Raw genomic sequence first — 21718 nt, forward strand, 5'->3', positions numbered from 1 at the left:
GGTGTTTTAAGCTTTACTCCCTGGTAGAGCGAAAAGCAGCAGCACCCTGTTAGGGAACAAACTTTCGGAACTGCTGACACTAAGACCAAACCAGTCAAGTTTCCATCACAGACAGGAGCTCATGAAGTCTCACCTGCGGCGTTGAACTTCCGTAAGCGGTCCGTGCTCCAGTGCACGGTCCTACAGCCCTGCACACGTGGACCTGCTCCAGTGGACGGCTCCACATCCACAGACATAGGGACAGCACTGAATGGACTCACTGGACTGTAAAAGGACATGAAGTTGGGAGGACAACATGGCAGGGGGAAAGAGGGTCATTAGGGAAGAATCGAAGAGCAAATGGGAGGTTGATAAGGTCAAAATGCATGATATACATGAATGAAACCCTCAAAGAATTAGCTGTTTGGGGTTTCAGTGGGTTTTTTTTTTTTTGATTGTTTTATGTTGTCTCTCCACACATCCTGCGTTGTCCTTGAACTCACAGAGATTTACTTGCCTCTGCCTCCAGATTGCTGGGATTAAAGGAGCGTGCCATTACACCCAGATGGTTTTTTAAAAGAAAAATTCTGGTGCTGGCTAGGTTCAGGGTTCACATCTGTAATCTCACTACTTGGGAAGTAGAGGAAGAAGAACTGGGAGTTCAAAGCCCATCCTTGGTTAGAGGCCAGCCTGGGGTACATGAGACACTCTAAAAACAAAACTAGTTCGGTACATGGGGTACATTCAGCCATATTAGTTTCCAACAGTGTCCTAAGCCCAGAAAAATCTTAGGTTCCTCACAGTGACTCAGAAGCACTCAACCAAGGCCATGAAATTAAAAGGTTAGTCATAAAAGCCTTCAATATTTGACACATGGTCAAACCAACACCAGGTTCTTCATAAGTGAAGGGTGACCAGCGTTAGAACTGAGGATATCAATTAGAGGTAATCAAAGAGAAAAGTGGCTGCTTTAAAGGTGTAATCTCTCGGTGACAGGAGGAGAATGAGCAGCAAAACCATGACTGTGGCACATGCATTTACACACCTACTCCATGCCTCAGTTTCTCTACTCAGACAATAGAGATGGTTGTGATATGTACCCTCAAGGGTCACTTGAGGGATTAAAGGAATGTATATACAGGTCAGGTATGGGGGTGTGCTCCTGCAAATCCAGCAAGTAGGAAGTAGTAGCTGAAGCAGGGCTGCTGCTAAATTTGCTGTCTACACAGTTGAGTTCCAGACAAGCCCTGAACCCTTAAAAAACACCACTAGCCATTAGAAAAGTGGCAGTTACAGCTGGGAATGTGTGTAGCTCAGTCGGGAGAATGCTTGGAGCCCTGAGTTCCTAAGCCAAGCACTGGGAAAAGGCAGGAGGGTCAAGTGTTCAAGGTTATCCTCAGCATGCTTAATAACTGTTTAATCAAGGGTTTAATCTTAGTACTACAGCTCCAGCTCCACTATTGCTCCTAATCAGATAACTTTGGACTACATAGACAGTAAATAGACCTGTAGAGTCCCATCAGCGTCCAGGACATAACACAAAATTTGCAAAGACCAGGGCTGGGCTGGAGAGATGGCTCAGGGGTTCAGATCACTGATTGCTTGGTCTTCTAGAGGTCCTAGGTTCAATTCCCAGCATCCACATGGAAGCACACACCTGTCTTGACTCCCATTCCCTCACACAGACATACACACAGGCAAAACACTAATAAACATTCAATAAAAATAAATGACTTTTTAAAACTTGCAAAGGCAAGTCTACAGCATGGCAGTATGTCAATAAATAAAGCTTATTTTGCAAATATGAATCAATTGTGTTAGCAATGAACTAGACTTCTCACCATTACTACACCTAAGAGCCAATACTTAGACTCATAAATCAATTAGTTTCTGAGGTGTCTGGGATTTGAGTTTGGGTGAATGGTATGGGGGCGGGGGGACGATGACTGGGGAATTCCTGAATTCTAAAGCAGAAAAACTGGAGTGAGCTGGGCGGTGGTGGGGCACACCTTAATCCCAGCACTCAGGAGGCAGAGGCAGGCGGATCTCTGAGTTCAAAGCCAGCCTGGTCTACAAGAGCTAGTTCCAGGACAGGTTTCAAAGCCTCTGAGAAACCCTGTCTCGAAAAAAAAAAAAAAAAAAAGAAAGAAAGAAAAGGAAAGCTGGAGTGAAAACAGTTGTCCTTTAATATGTTCACCATACCCTAGCCCCCACTCTGTGAAATGAACGGCTAAGTATATTACAATAGCTTTAATGGAAAGAGTGGCTATCAATGGGGTATTTCAGAAGAAAGAAAAAAAAAAACTCATTCCTTCATCAAAAAATAAATACAAAAAAGGTGTGTGTGGCGCGGGGGGGGGGGGGGGGGGTTGGTCTCCTACACTTTCTGCTTTGGACGTGGTCTAAACAATATTTCCTCCCGGGAACACAACCTCACGTACTCAACTTGAGTTTGTTTTACAAAACAAAGGTGGGATACACTCAGTAGACTGGTTCAATGACCCTTCAGGTTTCCCAGAAGATTTACTTTCCAAACTTCAGCCAAAGACTAAAAGATCTGTATCAAAAAGAGGGGAGGTGGAGCGATCGCCTCAGATTAGACCGGTTAATAGAATGTTGATCCCATGAGCAATGTTCACAGCTGCGGCATCCAACAATGGAATTAACATTTCAACAGGAAGCAGAGAGTCATCCCAACAAGACAGAGCCGCCACTGATCCAACCTCCTTCCCAACTCCCGGGACCCTCCCCCAAAATCATCTTTGGCGACTACACTGTGTGCGCGCGCGCGTGCCTTCTAGAGTTGTACACGGGAATCCTTTTTAGGACTCATTTGGTTTTTAAATTCCGCCAAATGCTTAGTATAGTCAAGGAGATCAACTAGTTAAAACACTCTTAGGAAAAGATAAATTTGTAAGTGTCAAAATGTGTGTGCGTCCTGGGATCCAGGCATTATTTAAATGTCCTTTTTCCTTCTCCCGGAAAGAGGTTCTGCCGCTGAAAGATATACTAGGCGATTGCTAACACCGCACAACTCACCACCTGAACGTCGTTTTTAAAAAAAATGAATCAACTCACTACCAACCCTTGGTAACTCCTCCCCAACACTGGCTCCCTAATACCCAGTCTAGGGGTGGCTCGGTCGAGCTAGCCTATTCTTGGAGATCCAAATCCACCCGGCTAGCGCAGCTTGGGTGCTCCTTTCCTAGAGGTAGCCAGGACGACTGACACCGAACGGCTCAGTCTTCTCTCAATAATGGCGTTTGTAATTCAGTCTCCCCGCCTGGACTACCCGATACCTAAACACTCGCAGCCGGGAGCTTGGAAATCGGGGAATGCTGGCGAACACAACACCCAGGCAGACGCGGGAAAGAGACAAGGGCAGATAAAGCTAAGCGGTCCCCCAGGGTAAGCTGCCCTGGAGGCGCGCCCCGCACGCCGCTCCACGAGCCCCGACCACCGCTTCGGTGCGATCCGGTCCCCGCTCCGCTGCCGCCCCACGCCCCCTGCGCGACTCCTGGTACAGATGCATTCTCTAGGCTGGTGCGCGTGGCCGGGCCATATCACCCTGGTGCATGGGTGCCCACCCGTCACCACCACAGCAGCGCCCCAAATTGAGCCGCCCCCTCCCCCCACGCCCCATTGTTCCCGGGAGGCCGCGGGCTGCGAGCGCAAGGAATTGGGGACAGAAGGATGCCCCACTCACCCGCAACCCCGTACAGGAGCACGAAGCACAGTAGGAGCGCCATGGTGGCTGCCCGGTCGCAGCTTGAAGGTAAACGCTCTTAGCTGGGGAACCTTGGTTTTCCAAAGCCTGGTACACTCCCGACTAGCTCCCAGCAGAGGCAGCAACGAAGGCACCTCTGTGCCCCGCCCCAGCTCGGCAGGTGAACGCGTCACTTCCGGCAGCAGTCCGGAGCCCCTTGGCAAGAACCCACAGTGTTGGCGCCCTGGCGTTGTCATGGAAACTAGGCGCAGCGGGCGTCCCCCTCCAGGGAATTGTCCAGCTTCTGCAGTCTTGCGCCCTGCACCTGCTTGCACTGGGATCCACCTCCAGCTCCCGCAAGCCTTCTTCCCTCGCTGCTTTGTCAACTAGGAACCAGCCTGCCAGTCTCTCCGCTGAAACTGCCGTCTGTCACGCCCTCCCCCGGGGACCGCTCCAGGCCAGAATTGTTCGCTTTCCCTAGACCCTGAGCTAGGCTCCTACACTCCACCCGACCACAGCTGCGGGACTTTGTGGGCTTCGGTGCTGGCCTCCTGCCACCCGTGGTGTGCCCTTGGGCGATCCGACAGCTCCGCGAATCTGTCGCCTTCTTTTTGAATGGATAGGTTCCTGGAGAAGACTAGGGTGAGGCTTTTCTTCCGCTCCTGTGTACATTCGAACCATAAAACGAGGCTCCAGGCTTAACAAATATTTTGGGCTTTTCTCCTCCTTGCGTTTATGAGCTAACCAAGCCCCGAAATTAGCCCACAAGGACAAGCGAGCTTTAAACGTGGGACTGGCAGGGAATAGCCTTAGGTAGGGTGAAGGGAGTGGCTCTTGGGGAATCCTGCCCTGTGGCTCTCCCAGGCTGTTGTCTTCAGGCCTTTCCTTGCTGCTTGTTCTTGGTTGCTCTTCCCAAATAATTTTTTTTTAACTGTAGAGATGTGGAATTTCTATCTGGAGATAGAAAATAGAAGCAACCAGTTCAATGGCTAGAGCTGGGGGTCTGGGTGAACAAGTTATTTTCTAGAGAGGACAAAATCATGTATGGAAAAATGCTTGGCACCCCACAGAGCACATAAAAGCGCTCAACGAGTAGCAACTAATAAAGAAATATTGGAAATGGCTTATTGTTTATTGAACCAGAAAGAAAAGCAGGCAGGTGTGAAGGTTTGAATAAGAATGGTCCCCATAAGCCGGGCGGTGGTGGCGCACGCCTTTAATTCCAGCACTCGGGAGGCAGAGGCAGGCGGATCTCTGTGAGTTCGAGGCCAGCAGGTCTACGGAGCTAATTCCAGGACAGGAACCAAAAGCTACGGAGAAACCATGTCTCAAAAATCCAAAAAAAAAAAAAAAAAAAAAAAAGAATGGTCCCCATAGGCTCATATATTTATTTAAATGCTTAGTCATCAGGGAGTGGCAATATTTGAAAGGATTAGAAGGAACTGGAGCTGAAGCCTCTTGGAGAAGGCATGACCTTGTTGGAGGAAGTTTGTCACCGGTGGGCTGGCTTTGAGGTTTCAAAAATCCCATCCCAGATATTCATATTCTCTCTTTCTCTCTCTCTCCCCTCCATCCCTCCCTCCCCCATCCCTCTTTATCTCTCTCCCTCTTTTCCTATCCCTGTTTCCTCCTCTCTCCCTCTCCTTATAGATCAGGATGTAGTTCCCAGCTACTTCTGCATCACACCTTCCTGTGGCCATGCTTCCTGCTGTGACGATAATAAACTAAACCTCTGAAACTGTAGGCAAGGCCCCAATTAAATGCTTTCTTTTCTAAGAGTTACCTTGGTCATAGAACAATGATTAAGATAGAAACATCACCAGACTTCAGTCTAAAGAAGCAACTACGGGGGGGGGGGGGGGGGGGGGGGAATGTATAGTCTAGGAGGAGGTGATGCACTACCCAACTAAACAGCACAAAGAGTTTACTAATTCATTCAAGCAGAAGTCTGGGGAATATATGTAGGAGTGGATTTTTTTTTTTATTGAGAAAAGGAGAAAAAAAAAAAACAAGTTTCCACCTCCTCCCAGCCTCCCATTTCCCTCCCCCTCCTCCCACCCTTCTCCCCCTTCTCCCACCCTTCTCCCCCTCCTCCCACCCTTCTCCCCCTCCCCCCACTCCTTTCCCCCTCCCTCTCCAGTCCAAAGAGCAGTCAGGGTTTTCTGCCCTGTGGTAAGACCTAGGACCTCCCACCTCTGTCCATATCTAGGAAGGTGAACATCCAAACTGGCTGGGCTCCCACAAAGCCATCACATTACGTAGGATCAAACCCCCGTGCCATTGTCCTTTGCGTCTCATCAGGCCTCATTGTTCACCATGTTCAGAGAGTCCAGTTTTATCCCATGCTTTTTCAGTCACAGTCCAGCCGGTCTTGGTGAGCTCTCAATAGATCAGCTCCACTGTCTCAGTGGGTGGGTGCATCCCTCGTGGTCCCGACTTCTTTGCTCATGTTCTAGGAGTGGATTTTTAAAGATGTGAGATAATGGTAAAAAGGAGCGTAAAACTGGATAAGGCTGAGTTTATTGATATGGGTCCCTTGCATGGGGATTCTCGGTTTAATACAGAAGCTTGCACAGTTAACAAAGGTGTCAAAAGTCTGAACAGTTGGCTGAAGTGTTTGTCCAAAGCCGGCCTACTGAAAAGGAGTTGGAGATGCCTGGTACTCCTTGGCTGAGTGGTGAGAGGGGATTTTAAGGCTCAGGGAAACTGCAATGCTAGAATAGGTAAACTGAGTAAAGCCTGATCCTCCACAATGGGAAGGTTCAGAATATAGGCCTTTCAGTCATCCTGTAAGATGCAAAACTATGAGAGAGACGCCAGCACATTTAGTAGCTTTAGTGTTGCCCCTTTCCATGTGCCAGACCTCCGGGTCAAGACACTGCTGTTCATTTGGATGAGTTAAACGCAGGCCCCCCGAGAAGCAGGTGCCTTTGGCAGCACCGACTGTCCAAAGGCAAGGTGATTGTAGCGTAATGGGATACATAGGCAGTGTCCAAGACGGCCTGACCTGTCATGATCAGCACATGCAAAGTGGATTTTATGGTGGCCTGACTCACGTGGACCTTTGAAACTGGCTTATTAAGCATGGTGTTTCCAGGCACGGAACAGGTAAGAAGCCTACGGAAATTATGGATTGTAGCAAAAGGGAATAAAATCCAGTGAGCCAATTTCCAGTCTTGAGCTAGTTTGCAGACCCAAAACCCCTTGAATGAAGGGATGGCCAGGTTCCCCCAAACACTAAAAAGTTTTACTGTTAGCCTTTCTACAGTCCTTCCCCAGAGGAACATATGGTCTTTTACAAAAATAACTGTACACTGGGGGAAAGGAAACAATCAGACTTTCTGAGGTCAATTGGATACTGGTTTTAAATTGATGCTGATACCAAAAGATCCCCCCCTCCCCTCAAAAACACTGTGGCCTTCCCATTAAAGTAGCAGTTTGGGAAGGGCAGGTGACTAATGGAGTTTTGACTGGTCTTACTCATAGTAGGTCCAGCAGGTACTCAAACTCATCCTGCAGGTGTTCTCCCAGCCCCAGAATATTTAAGTGGGATAAATATACTTAGAAGTCAGAACTCCAACATTGGTTCCCTGACCAATAGAATGAGGGCTGTTATGGTTGAGAAATCTATGTGGAAGCCTTTAGAGGAAGTGGTCCGATATAGTCCATCTGCCACCAGGTTGCTGGCTAGTCACACCCCCCCACACACACACCGTCTCTCTTCTCTTCTGCTGCTCCCGTCACCAGAGGCCAGTCTCCCTCCTCCCTTCCCCCTTTTCCCATTCCCTTTCCAATAATAATAATTACATGGAATAGTTCCACTCACTATCACTCTAGTGACCCACTAGAAAAATTTGTGCTTTGTCTTTCAATAACCTTAAGTTCAGATGGCCTAGAATTTTTGGTTCCAGAGTGGGGAGTTCCCTGCCAGGAGCACAGCAAACATTCCATCAAACTACAAGTTCAGACTTCCTCTGAACATTCCACTGGACTGAGGTTCAGACTTCCCAGGTCACTTTGGGCTTCTGATGCCCTTAAGTCAACAGGCTAAGAAAGAAATAACAATGTTAGGAGGGGTATAGATCCAGATTACCAAGGAGAAATTGGATTGTTTTTCCACAATAGAGGTATAACTGAATTTGTCTGGAGTGTAGGAGATCCTTTAGGGTGTCTCTTGGTGCTCCCATGTCCCGTGATTAAAGTCAATGGAAAACTACACCAACCTAATCCAAGCAGGATGACAAAGGGCACAACCTCTGTCAGAAATGAAGGGATAGGTCACCCCTCCAGGAAAGGTGCCATGGAGGAAGTTAAGAATGGGTAGTAGAGGAAGTTAGTTATAAATACCAGCCAAGGTCAAGGTACCCAGTGATAGAAGCAAGGACTATAGTTGACATGGGTGCTTTGTCATATATTGCTCAGAAGGCGTTTGTACAGATATTTGTGTTTTCTTTCCATGATTTATTTATCATTTAATAATGATGTCAACTAAGAGATACCAGATATGTTTGAGATGCTAAGAGAATGTCTCTCAGGAACATTGCCACAGCTTCTAAACTTAAAATGCATACAGCCAGGTGGTGGTGGTATACACCTTTAATCCCAGCACTCAGGAGGCAGAGGCCAGCGGATCTCTGTGAGTTTGAGGCCAGCCTGGTCTACAAGAATTAGTTCCAGGACAGGCTCCAAAGCTACAGAGAAAGCCAAAAAAAACCCAAAAAGATGTGTGAAGTCATATCATGTTAGGTGCAATTGTAACATGGTTATTGTTTACATTTGAAAATTAAGCATAACATAAAGAGATATAATTGAACTGTGTGTTAAATTTACAAGGGGAGGGGGACTGGTGATGTCTATTCTTGGTTGTTAACTTGAGTACATTGGGAATTACCTAAAACCCAAATGGTTAGACGTACCTATGAGGGATGTTTTTCTTAAATAATTTGAAGTAGGAAGACACACTCTTTTAAACAAAATAAAATATAAGATAAAACAAAAAATATCGCATTGAAGTTGGAGAAGACAAAACAACAGAAGGGAAAGAACCCAAGAGAAGGCACAAGAACCAGAGACCCACTCATTCACACCCTGAAAACTATACTGATAAACTGAAATCTATAAACTGTAGAGAGAGGACTTGATGCTGTTTCAGTCTCTGTGAGTTCACATGAGCCTTGCTTGGTTTATTTAAAGGGCCTTTTTATCCTGGTGTCATCCACGCCCTCTGATCTTATACTCTTTCTGCCTCCTCTTCTTTGGGATTCCCTGAGCTCTGATGGAAGGAATTTGATGGAGGCACCCCATATTTACAGATTTGAGTGTTCAAAAAAGAAGACCCACTTCTAATCCGGATCTTTGAAGAGGGAACATATGCCTATAATCTAGATCTTTTGAGGAAGATCTGAGCCATACCTTGTGCTGGAAGCCTAAATACAGGACACAGAAGAAAGAAACTTGTTCTCTCTTTGCCTGCTTCCCCTCACTGGCTTGATAGCCTACTTCTTAGGGATTCCAGCAAATACTGAAGACCAGTTGACACATCCAACCTCAAGAGTTGAGTAACGACTGGATTTTTAAACCTTTTATTGGTAGTCTTTGTTGGACTAGCTAGACCATAGCCTGTAAGTTATTCTATTAATCTCCTTTGTGTGTGTGTGTGTGTGTGTGTGTGTGTGTGTGTGTGTAAATTCATTCTATATATATCTAACAGGGAAAGCAAATAGTTATCAGGAAGACCAAAATTATCCAATAGCAGTTCATTCCAGGGAATTTCAAGCCAACTCCCTGTTAAAATTATGTGGAGAAGAGCTGGAAAAATGGCTCAGAGGTAAAGAGCACTCATTGTTCTTTCAGACATCCTGAGTTCAAATCCCAGCAACCACATGGTGACTCACAACCATGTGTAATGAGATTTGGTGTCCCCTTTGGCAGAACACTGTGTATATGATAAATAAATAAATCGAAAAAATTATGTGGATAACTTTTTAAAAACTTGGTACCAATGCTAAGGGATTGGTTTGCTCACCCCCATAATCCTAAATTCAAGAGGTTAGAGCAAGGAAGATTGCTGCAAATTTAAAGCTGACCTGGGACACCCAGTAAGCACCCCTTCAGACAGGGTTACTCAGAAATACCCTGTCTCAAAAAACAAAACAAACAACAATCATGCCCAAAGCTGTGGTGGTTTGAACAAAAATGACCCCTACAGGCTTATAGGGAGCAGTGCTTCTAGGAGATGTGGCCTTGTTGGAGTAGAAATTATGTCACTAGGGCATAGGCTTTCAGAAACTCAAGCCAGGCCACTTGGCTCATTGTCTCATCCTGCTGCCTGTGGATCCAGATGTAGAACTCTCAGCTACTTCACTAACACCATACTGGCCTGCCACCATGCTTTCCACTATGATCATAACCATATAGTTCATAAGCTATGAACTGTAAGGCCACCCCAATGAAATGTTTTCCATTATAAGAGTTGCAAAGGTCATGGTGTCTCTTCACAGCAATAAAACCCTAACTAAGATAAAAGGCTACCACATTTCTTCTCATGGGCAGACCCTCTCACTTTATCCAAAATTGAGTCTAGGCTCAGCTCAAGCTGACTATAGAAGGGTTTCTGGCAGATAGATAAAAGTCAGCATTCCTCAGAAATTTGTGAACTGACTTCCAGTCCATTAAAAGCAGTCATTACTCATGCCTCTGTCAGAAGAGATATATGGCTTTCTAAGAGACATACCTGTGGTGACTATCAATATATCAAAGGCCATGCTGGCCTCCAGGCTCCTTCAGCCCCTATTCCCACTTACTTGTTATAATCTCAAAGCCCACTCTAGCCCTTCTCTCCTCCTCCTCTGCCCTAAACTCCCAGGCTGTTTCAGTTCCCAGGCTCACTCCTAGCTACTCATCCAGCTTATAACCCTCATGACTTTTCCACACCCCCACTGCCCTAGTCCTGACCTTGTCCAGTCTGCTTCTTCAATAAAAGATTCCCTCCTAATGGAGTGGCCACTTAGGTGGCTTCTTTACAGCGCTCTCACTTAACAAAACACAGTAACAAAACAATAACAAAAACACAAAAAGGAGGGAGGGGAGAAGGTGACTTAGGTTGTACCCTCAGCAGCATAACTCCCTGCCGTGTGAAAGACTGACTTTTGGGCTGTGCCTTGCCCATGATGATACCTTTTACAAAGCAGTTGCTTCTGTTATGAGTACAAATACAGAGGCTGAAAAATCTTACGTCTTGTTTTTCCATGTAGACAACTTCACTGTCTAACACTAAGAATGGGGCACAGACAGACAAATAACATAAGCATGCAAGTCAAAGCTGCCTGCAAAGCTGCCTGCAAAGTTCCCAGAGAAAAGCTGGAAACATTTGGGCATGACGGCTCATTAAATCATGAAGCAAAAAACTAAGCCCTAAGAACATAATAAACATGTAAGATCAACTAAAGGTGCAATACTTTCGCTTGACACTGTAAAAACAAGGACAACAAATGAAGATGGTGACAATTTCACTGACCCGCCTGCATGTGTGCCAAGCAACTGACAAGCACATAACTCTTGGTCTCAGCTCACCATGGTCCTGCTGTTTAATGTGGCTGTGCTGGCTACTTTTATGTCAACTTGACACACTCTAGAGTCTTCCAAGAGGAGGGAGCCTCAGTTGAGAAAACACCTTCATAAAATGGGCTGCAGACAAGCCTGCTGCAGTTCTCTGCCTCTGCCTCCAGTAGTTCTTACTGAACTCTGGGCCTCTTTTACCCTTTTGTAATTGTTATGTAATGGAGAGGTGTGGTGTGATTTGATGTGTGTGTATGTCTGTGTCTGTGCGTGTGTGAGTGTGTCTCTCGCTGTGTGTGTATGTCTGTGTCTGCGCGTGTGTGTATGTCTGTGTCTGCGTGTGTGTGAGTGTCTCTCGCTGTGTGTGTAGACCCATGTGTGCTCTCACAGTTAATGTTAGTAATTAACTTTGGATTAAAAGAACCTGTGGTTGCTAATGGCTAGCAAGGTAGCAAGGGAATTCAGTACTAAATTGCGGTCAACAAAACTGATGGAACTTGCGAACTTATTCAATAAAGTCTGAGGTTGCATAGATACAAATGTAATTTATGTTCCAGATGTAGTGTATTCACAGGGAGAGAGGGAGGGAAAGAGAGAGGAGAGGAAGAGAGAGAGAGAGTTCTGTAACAGTGACTTCTGAGATTAAAACTTTTCATCCTGCAGGAATTTAAAGAGGGGAAACAACTGAGAACAGCTGAGGAAATCTCTAAAACTGACCAGAATAACTAAATCCCGCCCAGCCGGAGTATGCAGGAAGAGAAAGCTGAGCTACCAAAGGTCTCTCTGATGGGCCAAGCTGATGGAGGAGGGTCATCTTTCTATCTGCTGTTTCATTGGTTAAGTAATAAAGAAACTGCTTGGCCTCTGATAGGACAGAAAATTAGGTAGGCGGAGTAGACAGAACAGAATGCTGGGAGGAAGAGGAAGTGAGCTCAGACGCCATGCTCCCCTCTCCCGGGCAGATGCGATGAAGCTCTCACCCAGGATGGACATAGGCTAGAATCTTCCTGGTAAGTGCACCTTGGAATGCTACCCACATTATTAGAAATGGACTAGTCCAGGTGCGAGAGTTAGCCGAGAAGAGGCTAGATATAATGAGCCAAGCAGTGTTTAAAAGAATACAATTTGTGTGTTGTTATTTTGAGGCATAAGCTAGCCAGGCAGCCAGGAGCCGGGCTGTGGGAAGAGGCCCGCAGCTCCTACTACACCAAGCTGCCAAGAAAGCTCAACCAAGCTTAACTGCAAACTCTCAGAGGGGCAATGCTATACACTCTGAGGCTAGACCTGGCCTGCAAGAAGCAGAAACCAGCCCAAGCTGGTTTAAGAATACTCTCCAACCCATTGAGCAGCCTGCAGACTGAACAGTGTGCTCCTGGTTCCCAGCTTTGTAAATTGTCACCCACTCTGGGGTAGGCCGTAGTGATGTGGTTGTCTTTGAGTCATTTCTGCTCCTGTAAGTAACCCCTCACCCATATTCCTACAAGTAACCCTAATAATACACTTTGGTTTACCAAACTGCACTGTGGTGGCTTCTGTTTTTTTTTTTTTTTTTTTTGGTTTTTCGAGACAGGGTTTCTCTGCGGCTTTGGAGCCTGTCCTGGAACTAGCTCTGTAGACCAGGCTGGTCTCGAACTCACAGAGATCCGCCTGCCTCTGCCTCCCGAGTGCTGGGATTGTGGTGGCTTCTGTACTTTGATCTGTTGTCAATTCCCTATTTGGAGTGAGTAGATTTGTGGGTTCCATCTCCCCATGAAAAGTATTGTTGTTCCAAAATTGTGTCTCTCCAAAGCCAACAATAATTCTTACTTTGCCTGATTTGAAAAGAATCCTAGTTACCTAAAAGGAGTCTAAGTGTAGAGATGGGACAGTGTGAATAACACCTACAGAACACCTATTAACTGAGGAAATAGGACTTCTACTATATAGTTGCAGATATGTAGTACTGGAATATAAAATTTCGACTCACCAACACCTTATATTTTATGAAATTAAGCCACTAAGAGTAATATTGAAGTTCTTTGGATCCATTTCATAGCTGTGGGAACCTTTCTTCATATTGACCTTTATGGTAGCTATGTTGGCTAATTTTATGTTAAATTCATACAGGCTAGAGTCATCTGAAAGGAGGGAACCCCAACTGAGACAATGCCTTCATAAGACTGAGCTGTAGGTAAGTCTGTAGTGTTGGCAGATACCACTCATTCGTTTCCTGGCAGCCCAGATCCAAAATAATCACACTTAAAATATATTAATTGCAACACTGCATGGCCAATAACTCTAGCATATTTCTAGCAAGCTCTTACATCTTAAACTATTTCTATTAATCGGTGTATTGCCACATGGTTGTGGCCAGCTGGTAAGGTTCCATCAGCATCTGGTGTCTGTCTCCTGTGGCAGCTACATGGCTTCTCATTGACTCTACCTACTCTCTCTCTACATCTATCTGCTTGGAATTCCCACCTTTCCCTATTCTGCAATGCAATAGGCCCAAAGCAGTTTCTTTATTAACCAGTGGTATTTATAGCATACAGAGAAGAATCCCACATCACTGAGGCATTTTTAGGACAGAGATTAATGTGGGCTGACCCAGGCCATTGTGGGTGGTGCCATCCTTGGACTAGTGGCCCTGGGTTCTATAAGAAAGCAGGCTGAGCAAGTCATGGGGAGCAAGCCAGTAAGCAAGACTTCTCTGTGGCCTCTTCATCAGCTCCTTCCTCCAGGTTCCTGCCCCATTTGAGTTCTGGTCTTTTATTCCTTCAGTGATGAACAGTGATTTGGAGGCTTAAGCAAAATAAGCCCTTTATTCCCCCAGTTGCTTTGGTCATTATGTTCCATCACACCAACTCTCAGCCTAACTAAGACAGAAGCACATTTTTGTTATAATGTTGTCTTGCCCATCTCCTCATGTGGAAATTAAAGCCACTTTTGTTCTCTTACTGGAGTAGATCTTGGAATTTCATTCAAAGCGATACTTACTCTTTCCTGGCACTTTTTTCTGATAGTCCTCATGTTTTAACTACTGTGTTGGGCATCTGCATATCTATTAGTTATGTCTCTTACTCTGAATATTTTTAGAACATAAGAAAGGCACATTATTCATCTCTAACATTGATATCAGCTGACTATAGAAGGTTCTCTAGCATTTAAACAGAACCTTTTCTATATAATGTTAAATCATTTACATATTCAGACAAATCATTGCACCTTGATATATCTTTGAGAATGTATGGTGGTTTTGCCTGCATGTATACTGCACCACATATAAACCTGGCATCCTCCGATACCAGAAGCCAGTGTCTGCTCCCCTGAGACTGGAGTTACTAATGGTTTTGAGCCTCCATGTGGGTGCTGAGAAATGAACTAGGTCCATTGGACAAACAGCCAGTGCTCTTAACTGCTGAACCATTTTGCCAGCCCCTAGAATTTTTAAATGTAAATTTTACCCATGTGGAGGTTCAGGTGTATAATCCCAGCACATAGGAAGTGGAGGCAGAAGAATCAAGAATTTAAAATCATCTTTAGCTACATACCAAGTTCAAAGCCACCCTTGTACTACATGAGACCCTGTCTCAACCAAGCCCTCCTCTCAAAATAGATTTTTCAAAATCAATATTGTGTGCTTCTTTATAGTACAGAATACAAATTTTGAGGGCATTTTTTAAAAATTCGAATTAAGAAAGGAGCAGTTTATCTTGCTTTGGGAATTATTGTTCTTCACAAAGTTTTATGAAGTCACTCTTAGGCTCTGGATTGTGACTACATTGTCACATAAGTATTAAATAAGATTATGCAGGTAACTGAGACCTGATAATGATACCTTAAAATGCCTTTCTGCCTGTCTGCTTAAAATGCCTCCTGGAAACCGTAGTGTAACAATCTCATTAATTCTGGAATGTGCAATTACTCTTTGTATGGTATACGCAAACCAAACAAGCAAATAATGCTCAACCATTATATAGGTTTCTCTTTCATTGAGTGAAACTCTGTATTGTATAGCCTCTAAGCCAGGAGAAACATGATAGAGACCCATAGAGAAGGTAGCAATTAGACATAAACCACTCTGTGGTTAATAAACCATCTATCCTTGCATGGATTTCTCAGTGGTGATGATGTGTCCACACACCCACAGGTGATGAAAATTGTACAACCAGGATTAACTTACACAGAAGTTAATGATTTTCCACCTCTTTTGTTTCAGACTTAAATAGATACTTTCTGTCACACATGACTGCTGACTCCCATGTTTTCTGGAAAATGCTGATGTTGCTCTTAGGAATCAAGGTTGTGTTTGGTTAAATGCATCACCCCAGTTCCCTAACACCCCTTTATACAAAAAGTCTGGATTGTTTGCCTGGGGACTTCATCCCAACTCCATTTCAAGCCCCCTCCCCTGGGAGTTGCCTTAGTCCAAACTCCACCTCTGAGAAAGCCAGCCAAACGGTGACCCCTTCCCAGGGAGGATCAAGAAAATCCACCAAATGGTAACCCCTCCCCAGGGAAGGTCAAGACCATTCCCACAGGCTACTTAAACTGCCCCCCAGGGAATGAACACCTGGTCTTCGAGTTTTGCATGGTCTCCCCTTCTCTCTTTCTTTTCTTCTCCATGCTTTCCTAGGGCTACACGGGATCATTGCTTTAAACATGGGCCAAAAAATTTGGTTTAATTTGGTCTGATTGGAATTATTTGCATCGGCAGAGAGGCTTGTCTTAAGAAAAACCTAACAGGTTAGTCACTAGTGTATTTACATTACCAGCACATTGGCTTGATACATAAATATCATACAAAGGCTACCTATTTATGCCCTAAGCAACACACATATATAAATATGTATGTGTTATATAAATTATACATAAACCATTTTAGTATTTCTTTAGATTTCTAATAAAAATGGATGCACAACTACAAGATTTATAGAAACCAAAACTCTGGACTTATGGATAAAATTTTAAAATATCCTTAATCAGGAAGAATCTATTTCTTCTGATTGCTTACTTTTCTTTCCTCAAATCTCCAGCATTTAATACCATTGTTCTCTTTCTCCAATTTCTGGTATTTCATATTTTTCAGCTCAGAGATAAAGCAGAGTAGTGTATTGAAATCACCTAGGAAGGCATGGCGCCACACTTCTGTACAAACATTAGCACTCTGGAAACTAAGTCAGGTGAATTTCCAACAGCAGCAAGTCAGTCCCAGGCCAGTCCAAGATATAGAGGGAAAAGCAAAGTCTGAGGGAGGACCCCACGATAATTACTGTTATGATTTATGTCTGAAATATTCACTTCAGGTATTGAATGATTGGTCTCTGATTTTTTTTTCCTGAGACAGGGTTTCTCTGTGTAGCTTTGGAGCCTTTTCTGGAACTAGCTCTTGTAGACCAGGCTAGCCTTGAAGTCACAGAGCTCCACCTGCCTCTGCCTCCCGAGTGCTTAGTATGAATTACTTAAAGGGTTTAAGTGGTTTTATTTTCCTTTCTGTTCAATGATGGTAAATATGTACTACACAGATTTTACTATTGTAAGCATACAATTCAGTGCCATGGGAATATCTGAATACTTGGTAAACTGAAATTCTGTACCTACTAAACAGACAATGCCCCTTTCCTTACTTCAGCCCTGAAGTCCATCATTCTACTTCTTCTTAAAGACATCCCCTCCTACCTTCATACTCTTTTTTTTTTTAACCCACTCAGTCAGGTACTGCTGCCTACAAACACATGATCGTGAGACCATACACTGGAGCAGGGGCATCCATCCCTGTCCCAGCAGGCATTAACCACCAATAGTGCTCATCTAAGGATGGGGTCATGTGGTTTCCTCCCCAGACCCAAGTAGGAAGTGACACAGTTCACCACAGTGGGGCAAGGCTTGGAGCACAAAACAGCAGCCCACACTGTATCGTCAAGAAGCAGAGAGGGTTGACTGCTAGGGCTCAACTCGCTCTCTCCTTCTATCCACTCTGGGACCCAAGCCCACAGCGTGGCCCAAGAAAGAGGTTCAAGGTGGGTCTTCCTTTCCTGCTCACCCAAATTGGATGGAAACACTCATAGGTGTGCCCTGAAGTGTGGTTCCATGCTAAATCTAAATTCCAGTAAGTCGACAATAAAGATTAACTATCTAATAGGGTATTAACAAATAGAATCTATAGAAAGCTCAAAAATTAAACAACATACGTGCATGTGCACACATACACACAACGTCAATGAATGTGCTTATACCTCAGACCCTCCTTAAGAAATACAAATGGACAGCACAAAACAATCTCAATAGTATTTTTTAGAGTTATTGTTTCATTTTGCTTTGTTTTGTTTTGGCTTTTTTGTCATATTGGGTTTTTTTTCTTATTTTGATTTTCATTTTCATGGGATTTTCTTCAGAGTTTTTTGTATGTATGTGTGTTTTGTTTGTGTGATGTGTTTGTCTGTTTTGAAAGAGAAAATATAAAGTTGGATGAATAGGGAGGGATATTTGCTAGTTTTATGTCACCTTGACACAAGCTGGAGTCATCAGAGAGGAGAGATCTTCAACTGAGAAAACTCTTCTATATGATTGGGTTGTAGGCTAGACTGTAGGACATTTTCTTAATTAGTGATTGATTTGGGAGGGGCCATAGCAGTGTGGGTAATGTCATTCCTGGGCTGGTGGTGTTGGGTTCTTTAAGAAAGTACACTGAGCAAGCCATGAGGAACACGACAATAAGCAGCACTCCTCCATGATCTCTGCATCAGCTCCGGCCTCCAGGTTCCTGTCCTGTTTAAATTCCAGTCCTGAATTCCTTTGACGATGATTTGTGATATGGAAGTGTAAGCTGAATAAAGCCTTTCCTTCCCAAATTCCTTTGGTCAGGGTGTTTCATCACAGCAATTAACCCTAACTAAAACAGAAGGCGGTGAGGATCTGGGAAGAAATGAAGGGAGGGGAAACCATAATCAAAATATATTGTATAAAAAACATTTTTTTTCAATTAAAATGGTTAACAAATAGTTAGAAAACTAGTTATAAACATCTCTAGCCTTTTAAATGCAATTTAAAACTTGAAATTTTACCTCACAGAATCAAGATGACTATTAGGAAAACAAACGGCCAGTGCTGGTCATGATCATATCATGATAGGCCAGTTCTCTATCACTAGCCACTTACTCAGCCCACGTGAGCATTTTCATTTTCGTGATAGCAAGCTTTACAAAGGAACGAAAAGAATTGCAGTGGAGGGACCAGTGCGCGACACGTACATTCCTGGGGCATTTTGAGACCCGATGATTTCACGCTTGCCCAGTGCTTTGAGCATAACAGATCAAAGATTCTTTGCTTATTCAGCGTTAAACATATTTAATTTATACCCGCCTATAAATTTAAATATGATAGTAGTATACACACCCTCATCTACGTTTTACTGGTTTCTTTTTGGCTGGAGACAGCCATCTGTCTGATAGATAATAACAATGCTTCACGTTTATAGACAGTAAAGCATCTTTCATCCAAGGAGTTAAAAGAACTCAACAATTATGACTCATTGTTCTTTACATTATCTGGACGAAAATGGAGGTGGCGCTAAGTACTGGCCAGGCATTTCAGGAGTCAGAGATGGAGTGCACAGCAAGTTCCCTTTCTTTAATTCTGCAGCAGCCAAAAGCACATCTTCCTTCTCTTCAAAGGTCTCCAAGCTTGTCCACCATTATGGGTGCGAGTGATGCCATCATCTTTTTACATTTTGGATCCATTGTTTCTTCTCAAAGGGACAATGACAAGTATCCTGGTTAATTCAGATTCCACCATTAGAGTTTCTAGAGTGTAGATAATGAAGTGCAGGTTGTTCTAAAGAATCCAGGATTCAGTGGGATGATTTAACTTTGTGTGAAGTGTTTGGAGAACTCCCTGTAGAGCACATTGAACAGTTAAACAGCTTCATATCTGGATATCTAAATTATTTAATTCTTTAGTATGGATTAATATCTAGCTCCCTCAACTGTCGGACCCATGAGTATAGGGAATAGGTCTGATTTCTGTTACTACTGTGTCAATTGAATGCTTGGGTCTAGTTGGCTCAAAACAGAGAAGATTAAGAAAATCGATTTTGAATTTTAGCACAGAATTTCTTGGAAATGTGAGTCTAAATCTTGGAACTTCAACTTAAAACTATAACCTACATGATAATTATTCTAGCTTGTTATTCTAATATATTTGAGTAGAAAAACATAAGATGCTTTAACAACTTATTTAAAACCATTTAAAATCTAGCAAGATGAACGGAGACAAATTAGTAAAGTAATGAACCGAGAGGGGCTCAGAAAACCAATTGAATCCATGGTCTGTCTCCCAGGGAGAAGGGACACACGGGAGTTTTTCCTGGGGGCACCTAAGAGATATATTAAAGCTGTCTGCCCTCTGGGGGGCTCATCGAAGAGACTTGCAGACAGTTGTCGTCTGTAAAGCCTTGGTATACCGGTTGCTCAAGAGATACAGAATGGCCAAGAACCCCTCTTCTTCTTAAGTCAGTTTTTCTGGTTAGTAGAAAGGACCACCCAGTGTGCGCTGCTGCTTCTTTCCTTTAGATCAGGGGCTATCATAATCTTGTCTGTGTTTTGGAAAGATCATCTCAGAGAGTGCCTGGAAGAAGCCTGAAGAGAGAGGGAAGGAGCCAAAGAACAGAACTCAATGAAGAAATTATTGCCAGGGTCCCAGCAGAAGCTGGAGCGATTGTGGCAGAGAATGGAGGTTAGAGAGGTTATTTCGGAGGAAGCGCTAGAAAAATTTGAGCCTAGTTGAATGAAGACAACGGGGGGGGGGGGGGGGGGGACAATGGGAGCTATCTCAGGTTTCTAGGTTTGGGCAACTTGTGGATAAAGGTGCTGTTAACTGAAAGGGAGGAGCAAGAAGAGCCGGTTTGATGGAGTGCAAATGCTAGGTTTTCAGTGCCTGGGGGATATCCAAGTGCAGATACCAGGAGAGCCAGACTGGCTGGAGCTCCAGGTTTGGGAACCTAGATTGCATGCCTTTGAGGAATTTGTTTGTATTTTGTATTGGTGGTAAATCTCAACAAATCCCATGACAACCATGCTGCAAATGTGGTTACCTTCCCATGGAAGCCCACAAACTCTACTTAGCTTTACCATCTTTCCTGGTAGAATATCATAAAGTGTCATTTATCAGACCGTTTATTTACTCTGCGGACTTGAAGTAACTAGGCCAACTTTTCTTGCTCCAGTGCAGAATTGGTAGCAAATACACTTCTTTCTTCTCTTCTTAGTAACATCAGAGCAGATCTTGTCCTGTGGAACTAGCACTGCCTGGGGTTTCAGAAAGAACTGACTCCATTTTCAGCTCCGAAGGCGAAGGGAAATGGACAAGGATTTCAGGAGAAAAGTGATGAGGTGTGAACAGATGCTGCTGGGATGGGGTGGAAAGGACCTTGGCGGTGAAAAAAGAGTGAGCAGCAAGACTGAGAACGAGCAAGTCGGGAAAGCACAGGAACCACACACCCTAGGCAGTTCTGGAGACCTTAGCATGAGTTCGGGAAGATGTCAGCCAGGCGTTATGCTAATCAGCAAAAAGATGAGAGAGGAGGTGAAGTAGAGAGGCACCAGAGCACTAGGGTCTGTTCGGCTGGAACCTCCATTTGGACCCTGTATGATCCAGAAAGCCCCATTTCTCTCCTTCCAAACCACCCTCTCAGACAATCTCCAAAAGAATTGGCTCCAAAAAGCTCAGTTCTGTATTCTTGGCCATGAGGGCGGCTCCTCCCCTAAAATTGCCAGCAGCCCAAGTCCCTGCCTAAAGTGCTCAGCTTTAAATCATACTTGGGCTTGTGGTGGATATGTCATCAGCCCTCACCTACAGGCTATGTAAGTTCTCTACTTTACTTACGGCATGAATTCTCTGACTCACCCAGAAGTTGCTTTGCTCAAATAAACCTGTTCTTTTACTTTTTCAGTTTGGCTTGATCTGACTTACTGAGTTATCAGCGAAGGAACGTATTATCGTGATACAGAAAACCTATTAGGGTCAGTCAAAAAAAAAAATGCTCTTCTTAGGACACAGCCAGGGGATTCTCTGGCTGCCATGGCCATTCATAAGAATGCTTGTTTAATTTAGGGTTGGTAGTAATAATAACAATTCATAAAACAATCTCTGAAGAACTAGGTACCACATAAGCTTCTGGTGAAGAAGGAACTCTCTTACCATACAGTCTTTTCTTTTCTTTCTTTCTTTTTTTTTTGTTTTTTGTTTGTTTGTTTTTTGTTTTTGTTTTTCGAGACACTGTTTCTCTGTGGCTTTGGAGCCTATCCTGGAACTAACTCTTGTAGACGAGGCTGGCCTTGAACTCACAGGTAGCCAGTCTCTACCTCCTGAGTACTGGGATTAAAGGCCTGTGCAATCACCACCCTGTTTCCCTGTGTACTTTCTGTAGAGGTGACCTTGCCTGTCTGTGCTTCCTATATTTAGCAGTGAGTTGAGTATTGCTTACTTAGAGGCCCTTGA

At 44.2% G+C, this 21718-nt stretch overlaps 1 protein-coding gene across 2 annotated transcripts in view; it reads right to left on the bottom strand.

Moving 5' to 3' along the window:
* The window catches only part of Cxadr (CXADR Ig-like cell adhesion molecule), a 54246-nt gene extending 50401 nt beyond the window's left edge, over positions 1 to 3845 (bottom strand). For both annotated transcript variants that reach the window (XM_041678439.1, XM_041678438.1), the window contains exon 1: positions 3686 to 3845. In XM_041678439.1, the coding sequence (XP_041534373.1) occupies positions 3686 to 3728 (43 nt within the window). In that variant the 5' untranslated portion in view covers positions 3729 to 3845. The remainder of the gene's footprint in view (positions 1 to 3685) is intronic.
* Between the last annotated feature and the right edge of the window lie 17873 nt (positions 3846 to 21718).

Source organism: Microtus oregoni, unplaced genomic scaffold, assembly GCF_018167655.1.
Source record: "Microtus oregoni isolate MIOR12 unplaced genomic scaffold, Mior012 000030F_ref0000283, whole genome shotgun sequence".
In the NCBI taxonomy this organism is placed as follows: domain Eukaryota; kingdom Metazoa; phylum Chordata; class Mammalia; order Rodentia; family Cricetidae; genus Microtus; species Microtus oregoni.